This window comes from Nomascus leucogenys, chromosome 9 (assembly GCF_006542625.1).
Source record: "Nomascus leucogenys isolate Asia chromosome 9, Asia_NLE_v1, whole genome shotgun sequence".
Classification (NCBI taxonomy): domain Eukaryota; kingdom Metazoa; phylum Chordata; class Mammalia; order Primates; family Hylobatidae; genus Nomascus; species Nomascus leucogenys.
The window spans coordinates 52702066-52714352 of record NC_044389.1 but is presented as its reverse complement, the minus strand read 5'-3'; the positions used below and the strand labels follow the sequence as shown (position 1 = coordinate 52714352).

Sequence of the window (12287 nt, the reverse complement as noted above, 5' to 3'; positions counted from 1 at the left end):
TGGCTGGGTCAAATGGTATTTCTAGTTCTAGATCCCTGAGGAACTGCCACACCGACTTCCACAATGGTTGAACTAGTTTACAGTCCCACCAACAGTGTAAAAGTGTTCCTATTTCTCCACATCCTCCCCAGCACCTGTTGTTACCTGACTTTTTAATGATCACCATTCTAACTGGTGTGAGATGGTATCTCATTGTGGTTCTGATTTGCATTTCTCTGATGGCCAGTGAGGATAAGCATTTTTTCATGTGCTTTTTGGCTGCATAAATGTCTTCTTTTGAGAAGTGTCTGTTCATATCCTTTGCCGACTTTTTGATGGGGTTGTTTGTTTTTTTCTTGTAAATTTGTTTGAGTTCATTGTAGATTCTGGATGATGAGTAGGTTGCAAAAATTTTCTCCCATTCTGTAGGTTGCCTGTTCACCCTGATGGTAGTTTCTTTTGCTGTGCAGAAGCTCTTTAGTTTAATTAGCTCCCATTTGTCAATTTTGGCTTTTGTTGCCATTGCTTTTAGTGTTTTAGACATGAAGTGCTTGCCCATGCCTATGTCCTGAATGGTATTGCCTAGGTTTTCTTCTAGAGTTTTTATGGTTTTAGGTCTAACATTTAAGTCTTTAATCCATCTTGAATTAATTTTTGTATAAGGTGTAAGGAAGGGATCCAGTTTCAGCTTTCTACATATGGCTAGCCAGTTTTCCCAGCACCATTTATTAAATAGGGAATCCTTGCCCCACTGCTTGTTTTTATCAGGTTTGTCAAAGATCAGATAGTTGTAGATATGCGGCATTATTTCTGAGGGCTCTGTTCTGTTCCATTGGTCTATATCTCTGTTTTGGTACCAGGACCATGCTGTTTTGGTTACTGTAGCCTTGTCGTATAGTTTGAAGTCAGGTAGCGTGGTACCTCCTGCTTTGTTCTTTTGGCTTAGGATTGACTTGGTGAGGCCGGCTCTTTTTTGGTTCCATAGGAACTTTAAAGTAGTTTTTTCCAATTCTGTGAAGAAAGTCATTGGTAGCTTGATGGGGATGGCATTAAACCTATAAAATATCTTGGGTGGTATGGCCATTTTCACGATATTGATTCTTCCTACCCATGAGCATGGAATGTTCTTCCATTTGTTTGTATCCTCTTTTATTTCATTGAGCAGTGGTTTGTAGTTCTCCTTGAAGAGGTCCTTCACATCCCTTGTAAGTTGGATTCCTAGGTATTTTCTTCTCTTTGAAGCAATTGTGAATGGGAGTTCACTCATGATTTGGCTCTCTGTTTGTCTGTTATCGGTGTATAAGAATGCTTGTGATTTTTGCACATCGATTTTGTATCCTGAGACTTTGCTGAAGTTGCTTATCAGCTTAAGGAGATTTTGGGCTGAGATGATGGGGTTTTCTAGATATACAATCACGTCATCTGCAAACAGGGACAATTTGACTTCCTCTTTTCCTGATTGAATGCCCTTTATTTCCTTCTCCTGCCTGATTGCCCTGGCCAGAACTTCCAACCCTATGCTGAATAGGAGTGGTGAGAGAGGGCATCCGTGTCTTGTGTCAGTTTTCAATGGGAATGCTTCCAGTTTTTGCCCATTCAGTATGATAATGGCTTGGGTGTGTCATAGGTAGCTCTTATTATTTTGAGATACATCCCATCAATACCTAATTTATTGAGAGTTTTTAGCATGAAGGGCTGTTGAATTTTGTCAAAGGCCTTTTCTGCATCTATTGAGATAATCATGTGGTTTTTGTCTTTGGTTCTGTTTATATGCTGGATTATGTTTATTGATTTGCGTATGTTGAACCAGCCTTGCATCCCAGGGATGAAGCCTACTTGATCATGGTGGATAAGCTTTTTGATGTGTTGTATAAATCTTTCCATACATATTTATAACTTCTTTATGCCTTTTGAAAAATTCAGTACTGTAAATGGGACTTTTTTAAAAGTGAGGATAGAGTTGTTAGCTGAAAAATCTGAATAGCTGGCAATGAAGTTTGGAATTTGAAAAATGAGAATAGCAAGCCGGAATAGATTTTGACCTCAGTCATATGATATAACTTCTATTTAGTATTTATTCTATTTATTTTCTAAATGCAGACATTTTTGTTATACATTATCTGTCTTTTTTTTTTTTTATAAAAGGTAACCTTACCTAAATAAGAAAATATATCCAATTGACCAATCTTCCACCGTTCCATTTTTTTCTACATTCACAGGACTTAGTAGCCATGAAGGTCCTCATCCTTGCCTGCCTGGTGGCTCTTGCTCTTGCAAGGGAGGTACGTGCACAAGAAAAAATTCCTCAACAATCAAGAAATAGTGGACTATATGCCTATTTGTAGAGAATAACATCACCAACATTTTTTACTCTATAAATAATGAAGAATTTCATGAGAATTCTCTTGGCTTCTATCAAAATCATTTATATTTACCCACTGTCTCAACAGTTTCCTATAGTGCCCCAAATGCTTCCTACACCAATGTGCTGCTAGTCACTAAAGAAAAAGCAAACAAATCAATAAGTAATAAAAAAATCATAAAAATGGCAACAAAATATAATATTGCATAAATACAACTCCACAGATTCTCACCCTAGATAAATACATCTTATTCCAGTGATAAAATGTATATATACCTTATAGCCTAGGGCACTGGGTCAAATCCTGTGTCTGTCTGTACAATGACATCCATAGGATGAAGTACAGACATAATCATATTCATGATCATAAATATATTTATAATAATATAATAAAAAATATTTAATACAAGTTAAAGTGACTCTTCTTTTACCCATAAAAACTGTCTTTAATAAATGTAAGATAAAAATATATTAATAAAAATTACTAAATATAAAAGACCTTGAAGTAATTACCTTTCAAACCTCAAAAGTCATATAACATTTTTTATTTCCCAAATTTGTGAAAGAGATAGCTCTGCATAAGTGATGTAAAAATTAAGTAGGATACATGTTTAACAATGAGTTAGCTATAGAAATTGAATTTTTAAACATCTTTTCAGAAGGAACAATCCAATGCATCCTCTGAGGTAAGATTTATTTTTAGAGAAAATTTATGAACCGTAAAAAAGTAAAATTCTCTAATAATCTAGAAGATTTAGCTGGTTGTCAATTTTTTTTTCCACAGACTGTAGAAAGCCTTTCAAGCAGTGAGGTAAGTTAACATTCTATCCAATTTTAGAACAGTAAAATCCCGTGCTATTTTTCTGTGGTGTTACATCATGGCAGTTAAGCTAATGCAGCTATGTTAATGACATATAAGTTCTAGTATATATTTCCTTTATATGTGTTTAAGGACAATAAGTATCTGGATAATACAACATTCTAGAACTTTCTAAATTGGCTTGCTACTTGAAATTGTGTTATTTTGTTGTTTTTTTTTTAATGAACCATACAGTCCTGTTTTCTGCCTTGAACTCTCTTTACTCTGAACTTATTCACTTTAATCATATATTGACGGCCTTCTATGGTTCAGACATTGACTAGGAGTTGTGGTACAAACTGAAAAGTTAGAGATGCCAGTGATAGTTAAGAGCTTGCTAAGTAGTAGGTAGGCAGACGTGCAAAAGGACACATTTTATAATTACAATAGCCACTTTAGTAAATAAGTGAGATTTAGTGTAGTCCTAAATCTACCTGAGAGAGTCAGGTAGATATTTATTCTTACACCACTCTTCTTGAGTGTGTGATCACTTGATAAGTAAATGGTACATCAATAGACTCTGTCTCTTCAGAAACGTTATATGATCCTTAAGGGAAGTGTTTAACTCTTATGATTCATTTGAAGTAATCATATTGTATCAATTGTTATTAGAATATATTTTCAATGAGTACTTCCTTTTTTAAAAATCAGATGATGTTTTAGAGATCATTTGTTGTCAGGGAATGAGCATGGTGGTAGAGAGAAATTAGCATCTATTAATTGCTTTTTGCTTTTTTTTGTACCATGTCCTTCCTGACTGCATTCATCTGACTTTCTTTTACATAACAAGCTTATATAGAACAGTTTAATATATAAGCTTTAATGATTATACAAATTTATTAATGATATTGTCAAATAATTAATGCCTTTTTTCCTGATTTATATTGCAAAGTAAGAATTGTTAAAACTAAACCTAATTTTATTTTATATTTTTCTGTAGGAAACTATTACACAATACAAGGTAAATTTTCACATTTAAAATGTATGTATTTTCAAAATTTCCTCTTTTAATTTTTACAGATGGTAACATATCTTTATATATGATTTATCTTTAGCAGGAAGTTGAGAAGATTAAACATGAGGACCAGCAGCAAGGAGAGGTAATTTGTTAATGATAAGTATATGTCTAAAATTATTATAAAGTATAATGCATACAAAAATATTTATAATGTGTATGTTGATTCTAAAGAATGATAATAAAATAAATGCCATATACCCACCAACCACCATAAAAATTAAACATTGATAAAGTCAATATATTTTCTAGGATATGCCTGCATTTTTAAACTCATAATTAATTTATAGAATATAGACTAAATACATAACGATATTACTAATGATATACCTGTTTTCAACAAGTACGCATGGGTGGGAACATTTCCAGGTTGGGAACTATGATTCTCTTATTCTCAAGGTAGATATGGTAATGAAAAGGTGTATACAGCTGGTAAAAAAATCTATGTAAAATTCGTCCCGTATTGCCTTTATTCCTATATGGACAACACAAAATCCAATTAAATTACATTTATGGTGATATGTTTACCCAATTATAATTTTCAGTTGCTTTGTGTATCAGTGAATTGTTTGGAGTCACATAAAATATTTTTAAAATCAAATTTAAGCAAAAAAATCGATGTCTCTTGAAAGACTCAAGAGACTATCATCTCCCAAGGGAAGGAATGCAAGAATTTGGCCGGTGTTAAATTACTTCCTGAGATTAGCCACAAATTAAAACTGATTTTCTTTATCATCAAACCAAAACAAAACAAAAATAAACCTTGGAATTGTCCCTCTAAGTCTTTTTAAACTGATATCTTCTCACTGTATGAAAACAATTTTGTCTACTATTGGCACAACTGTGTTGGAAAATAAATTCTCTCTGAAGACCAAAGTGTACAGCTACAGCTATCCAGGAATTCAGAAAAAGGTTAAAAAAAAGTTTCTGAAATTTCCAAACATTGATTTCACTTTGGCCTGTGGAGTTACCCATGAAGTGAGTGGATTAAAATTTTTCAACAAACAGTTTACTCATTTTTCTTCACATGACTCAAGATAATTTCTTAACCAAAATAAGTGAAATATTTTCTTCCTCTCTTTTTACTCATTTATCATTGTCTAAAAGAGAGAAATGAGTTCATTATGAATGGCAATTACAGCTTAATCAAGGACTCAAAGATTCTTTTTCCTTCTTTCCAGGATGAACACCAGGATAAAATCTACCCCTCTTTCCAGCCACAGCCTCTGATCTATCCATTCGTTGAGCCTATCCCCTATGGTTTTCTTCCACAAAACATTCTGCCTCTTGCTCAGCCTGCTGTGGTGCTGCCTGTCCCTCAGCCTGAAATAATGGAAGTCCCTAAAGCTAAAGACACTATCTACACTAACGGCAGAGTGATGCCCATCCTTAAATCTCTAAAGATGCCCTTTTTTGACCCTCAAATCCCAAAACTCACTGATCTTGAAAATCTGCATCTTCCTTTGCCTCTGCTCCAGCCCTTGATGCACCAGGTCCCTCAGCCTATTCCTCAGACTCTTGCACTTCCCCCTCAGCCCCTGTGGTCTGTTCCTCAGCCCAAAGTCCTGCCTATCCCCCAGCAAGTGGTGCCCTACCCTCAGAGAGCTGTGCCTGTTCAAGCGCTTCTGCTCAACCAAGAACTTCTACTTAACCCCACCCACCAGATCTACCCTGTGACTCAGCCACTTGCCCCAGTTCATAACCCTATTAGTGTAAGTCCAAATTTACTGACTTTGCTGTTTCATTCAAGATGTGTATGTGATGGTAGAATAAAATAATAAATGTAGAGTAAATGAATAAAAAAACAGTTTAGAGAAGTGATTCTTTTTTATTATTATTATACTTTAAGTTTTTGGGTACATTTGCACAACGTGCAGGTTAGTTACATATGTATACATGTGCCACGTTGGTGTTGGTGTGCTGCACCCATTAACTCATCATTTAACATTAGGTATATCTCCTAATGCTATCCCTCCCCCCTCCCCCCACCCCACAACAGGTCCAGGTGTGTGATGTTCCCCTTCCTGTGTCCATGTGTTCTCATAGATAAGTGATTCTTAATGCTTACCTATACAATAGAATCACGTGGCGAACTTTTCCCCACAAATCCCAATGCCTACGCTTACCCAGAGATTCTGATATAATTGTTCTGGTTTTTCGTGTAGAGGAAACTGAGTGTTGAGAAAAAAACTATTGCATGAATTCTGATTTAATTTTCTGTTGAGAATTCTGATTTAGATAAAGTAATTAAGGCTTACAAAAGCCAGAATTAAATTTAATAATATGATTGAATTTGGAAAAAAAAGCTAAAAAATGTTCTGTCATTTTCCTTGTGCACGTCTATTTTACACAAGCCTTACTTCACATCTTGTTTTTGCTATAAGTATATATGAAGGCAAAAGACTGAGATGCTTATTTCACTACTTACAACATTCTTAAGGTAAGTTTTCTTACTAAGAGGTTATTTATTTATATGTTTGTATTTGTTTATTTTTAAGGTCTAAGAAGATTTCAAAGTTAATTTTCCCTCCTCATTTTTGGTAAGTTTTGGGAGTTTGGAGATTAAATTGATCATTTTTATACATGATGTCTTTTTACATTTAATTCTCCTAGAGAAGCCCAATACAGTGAAAATTTCATACATACAAGAACTTTTTTTATTAATTATCAATTTAATGGTTGACTATCATTTACTGACCTGAAACTATCTATCTTTTGCATTTCAAATAACTTTAATTTTATTTATGTGCTCTTGACAGATTTGACTGGCTTGCTTTCAAGGGCCTGTATACTTACATTTGATTATAACTATTTTTAGGAAAAACAGAATATATATTTATTTTACTTTTATGGAAATACATTTGAGCTTTTGTCAAAAGGCTATTTGCATTTTTATTTCTAACCTAGCCTTCATAAAATTTGTATTTACTTGACTTAAAATTATCTTTTAATTCATGAGTTAAAATTACTCCAAGTGTAAAGGTTAAAAAGAGGAGAGAATAGCATTGCAATTCGAAGATATAAAGCCTTTTGGGATTATGAAATACTAGACATTTCAGTGAAACAATTTCAAGTTCACTAATATTTGGTTATATACAAACTTTATATGCCTCCAAACCACATCAGAATGCATTTGCAAAACAGTTTCTTTGTGAATTAGTCACACCAAAGTTAAAAGTGAAGAGAGTTGAATAGTTACATGTTATAACAAAACTAATTATGCATTTGCTCTCTATTCCACAGAATTGACTGAGACTGGAAATATGATGCCTTTTCCATCTTTGTGTCATGTTACCCCAAATTAAGTATGTTTGAATGAGTTTATATGGAAAAAATGAACTTTGTCCCTTTATTTATTTTATGTATTATGTCATTCATTTAATTTGAAATTTGACTCATGAACTATTTACATTTTCCAAATTTTAATTCAACTAGTACCACAGAAGTTCAATATTCATTTGGAAATGCTACAAACATATCAAACATATGTATACAAATTGTTTCTGGAATTGTGCTTATTATTATTTCTTTAAGAATCTATTTCCTTTCCAGTCATTTCAATAAATTATCCTTAAGCATATTTCAGTTGTTCTGTCCTTTTTTCAAACCTAATCGGCCCCTTTATTGTTAACTTTGATTTATTATTGATGTTCAAAATAACCCTGGAAGAATGCTTTGAAATTGAATAGAATGTTTTGAATTGAATATTAAAAGATATCAAAAAGTGGAGGAAAAGAAAAGATGCTTTTATACCTCATTTGCTATAGAAAGTTGTGGGTTATGCCTATTTTCCCACTGTCATTATTATAGCTATGCCTTTCACTTTCAAAATGATCCAGCATTGGATGTTAAATTTTGTGGTGACCCTGGGAAAAAAGCTTTAAATGTGAAACCTGAAACACAACTTGCCACAGGGTAGCTACGTGATGCTGTAAGAGCTTCAATTTCCACATGGATAAAATAGTGCAAAGAATTTTACTGAAGATTTGATCACATATTAGTAACATGATGAGTGTACTGTATAGTACATGATAGATGATCCCTATTGCTCCACATTGCTGACACTGCTTATACCACAGCACCAAAGTGTTCTAACAAATCAAATTGAACTGGGTAATGTGGTGTTAGCCAGCAACGCTGAAGCAAGTAAGGGATGTGAAACTCTGACAGCCATTAATTCTAACCGTGAAGTAGTTGTTTATTGTGATTGATTTTCTCTCTTTCTGTACCAACTCCTCTACTTGTACATTCAATTATATCTTCCTGAGTTTATGCAGTGACTCATGACTAGCAATTCTCCCATCTTTCTTATATTTCCAGTGTTTCCCTGGCCCTTATTATAACATAAGCATCATGGGAGACCTGCTTATACTATAATATCTCCCATCATTAAAGAACAAACCTGCATCCTTAACACTGTACCTCCAAACCTCTCCCAATTATTTAGACTACTTTATATCAATTGTCATACTAAAGCAACCATAGGGTTGTTTCCATATCTCATATCTTATTCTATTATTAACCCACTCCAATCAAAATTTCATCCGCCACTGAAACCACTTCTTTTTAAGGTTACCAATAATTTTCATATTGCTAATTTGTGTTCATTTTCCCCAACCTCTCAGTGTTATTTGGTAGAATTTGTCATCTTTACTTCCTTGAAACATCATTCTTCTTTTCATTTGAAATCCTTAACCTGATAAACCCTTGGTTTCTTCTTTAATTCACTAGACATTTCTCAGTCTTCCTTCTTGTATTTTCTCCTTTTCCAAATCCTTAAGGGTTGGAGTACCCTAGAGATTAGGCTTACCCTGGCTGATCCTGTTCACTTCCCTGGCTTTAAGTACATTCTTATGCTAAGGACTTCCAAATCTCTATCTCCAAACTTAGTTCTTTTGTGAACTCAAAACTTATGCACTCAACTTCCTTCTTGATCTTCGAATTTAAGCATCTAATTAAAATCTCATACCTGGCATGACCTAGCATAGCTTTTAATCTGAATCCAGTCCCCAACATGACCTTTAATCAATCTTCTCCACATCAATACATAGTTTTACAGCCTCCACTGTCATCAAAACTAAAAGCTTAACAGTCACCATTGATTTATTCTTTTATCCTTGTTCCAGGTTGGATAGTGCCCCTCAAAATGCCATGTCTTTCTGGAAGCTCATTATTTGGAAATAGGTTAGTTTCAAATATAATTAGTTAAGATGAGATCATACTGGAGTGATATGGGCCCTTAATCCAATATAACTGTTATTCTTATAAGAAGAGACACAAACAGAAACATAGGGGGGAAAGTCATGTGACAACAAAAGCAGAGATTGGAGTGATGCATCTACAAACCAATAAATACCCAAGATTTCTGACAGCACCAGAAGTTAAAAGAAAGGCAAGAGACAGATTATTCACTAGATTATTCAGAGATCATGGACCTATCAACACTTTATTTTGAACTTCTAGCTTCCAGAATTGTAAGAAAACAAATAACAGTTGTTTTAAACCACTTGGCTTATGAAACTTTATTAAAGCATCACTAGGAAATTAATAGAACTTTCACATCCATTTATCAATGAGTATAGAAATTTCAACCTAGGAAATATATGTTGAATTTCTCCAATGCTCGGTAGCTCCACTATTAATAGTTTATATTGACTCATCATCATCATCTCTTTCTGAAATACTAATGGCCTCCAAACTGAATTCTCAGTTGCCCCTTCTGCAGATCTTTCTCACTAAAGCAACCAGAATTATCTTTTATGAGCATAGATTTTCTCAAATCTATGTAGTATGTCATAGAAAATAAAAAGATGAAATAATTCAGTCATTGATTGAAAACCTTTCTTGGGGGGAGGATGTTCTTTTTAGAAAATATAGCTAGATTATTTAAACCAAGTTTTATGGTGAGCAAAACTAGAAAATATGGATTAAATACTTGAAAAATGTCTTTTGAAGACACTGGGGAGCTAGCAAGTCAAAAAGTATTTGTAATACTGAGAAGAAACTATCCCCCAAAGACGAGTCCAGCATGGGTGCCTTTGTTAAATGCTAGGCATTTTGCAATAACGAGAGCACAAACTAAGAGCCTGAGAAGCTGACCCACAGACTTAGGATATAAAAATTGGACTTGAGACCTGACAAAGATGAGCGATACTAGAAAACTTCCCAAGGTATTTGTTGAGTTGATGAAAAAATATACTTCACCAGTAAAATTGAACTGAAAATAGACAAACCTCATTGAAACTTAGCTTTGAATAATATCAATCCCTGATTGGGTAAACTGAGTGGCTTAAGATGCCAACTGGATATACCTATGGAGAAATTGTTGATGCCTTCCTCATAGGATACACAAAAATCAATGCAAGATGGGCAACAGATCTAACTGTGAATGGTAAAACAATAAAACTTCCAAGAGATAATAGAAAATATCTTTACTATTTTGGATTCAGAAAATATTTATTAACAATAACAAAGAGCACAGTCATACATAAATTATTGAAAATTTGACTTCATTAAAGAACTGATAATCACAGGAAACCATTCAGAGAATTAAAAGGCAAGCCAGAGATAGAGTATATTAGCAAAAACTATAACTGCATGTTTCTAAAATATATAAAGAACTTCAAATCAGTAGGAAAGACAACCAATAAAATAATCTGTAGGTTCATACAACAGTATGAGCTAGTCATGCAGCCGTTTTCTAGCTACATGACCAGCCTTATATTTTAGTGAATGTAAAATATACATCTGCATACCATATGACTAGTGGTTCTACTTTCTTCGGGTATATAATGATAAAGACAAAGATTATTTAGTGACACTTATTAAAGTATGGTAAGGAAGACTTTCTTCATAACTATTGAGATAGGTACAGGGATCACTACAATGAGATTTTACACTGGGAAAGAGAAATTGGGCTCAACTCCAAATACAGCATGAGCAAATAGGAATTTATAGCCAAGAAGCAGAGTGATGGTCAGTGAATGAAAAATTACTGAGAGGAAACAACAGAGGTCAGGGGGATTCTGGTTAAGCTGACTTAACAGGATTCTTGCTGAGAACAGGCCCGTATGACAACACCTGGGAAACTGTGGGGGACGACAAACTGGATCAGATACTGAAGAGAATCACATTATCAAGCATGGAAGATTATTGCTAAGCAGACTCAGCAAGGTTCTTTGCTTAAACTAGATTTTACAAGGAAGTACACAGATGGGCCCAGAAGTTTTAGGAGCCTGAGTAATGTTTGGTCAAGCAAAAAATCCTTCTCAATGCTGGCTTCATCTACAATTCTCAATCTACCAATGGAGATCATTCAAATCACCTCAGTGCTAGGAAGCTCAAAACTGCTTATGATCAGGGTTTCTTGTAATGAGTTAGTCATGCAAGCATATTCTGGATGCATGACTAACATAAACCACGGAAAACCACACTCACCTGGATCACTTGAGCTTAGGAGTTCGAGACCAGCCTGGGCAACATGGTGAGACGCTGTATCTATAAAACCTACAAATATTAGCCAGGTATGGTGGCACACACCTGTAGTCCCAGCTACTTGGAAGGCTGAGGTGGGAACGTCGCTGGAGTCTGGGCAGGGAATGTTGCAGTCAGTCAGGATCACATCACTGCACTCCAGCCTGGGCGACAGAGAACTTCTCTCAAAGAAAGCAAAAGTTTAGGGGGTGGAAATCTGTGCACATACATACACAGGGGAAAGATGGTCTCAGAAGATGGAGGCAGAAGTTGGATGATGCAGCTACAAAATACAGCTATAAGTTTAAGGATGCCAATGATTGCTAGCAACTACCAGAAGTAGGGAGTGGCAAGGAAGGGCTCTTCCCTAAAGCCTTCAAAGGGAGCATGGTTTTGTCAACACACTGATTTTAGGCTTCTACCTTCCCAAACTGTGAGAGAATAAATTTATGCTTTTTTTTGAACAGTTAGTTTATGGCACTTTGTTACAATAGCCCTAGGAAACTTATATAAGAAAGCATACGATTTTGGTTAGATTTTGTTAAAAAACTGGGTGAAATCTTGGCTCAAATTATTTAACAAATGAAGAACCAGAAAAT

At 34.6% G+C, this 12287-nt stretch overlaps 1 protein-coding gene across 2 annotated transcripts; it reads left to right on the top strand.

The window, feature by feature from the left end:
• Nucleotides 1–2200: 2200 nt before the first annotated feature.
• On the top strand, nucleotides 2201–7795 carry CSN2 (casein beta). Of its 2 annotated transcripts, none has more exons than XM_012499377.2 (7): nucleotides 2201–2261; nucleotides 3126–3152; nucleotides 4141–4161; nucleotides 4259–4300; nucleotides 5397–5927; nucleotides 6714–6755; nucleotides 7459–7795. In XM_012499377.2, exons 1-6 carry the CDS (start codon nucleotides 2211–2213, stop codon nucleotides 6717–6719), a joined length of 678 nt encoding a protein of 225 aa, XP_012354831.2. In that variant the 5' UTR covers nucleotides 2201–2210; the 3' UTR covers nucleotides 6720–6755; nucleotides 7459–7795. The 2 variants fall into 2 exon arrangements, with proteins under 2 accessions (XP_012354831.2, XP_003265743.2); XM_003265695.2 differs by having other exon boundaries at nucleotides 4256–4300.
• Nucleotides 7796–12287: the final 4492 nt, after the last annotated feature.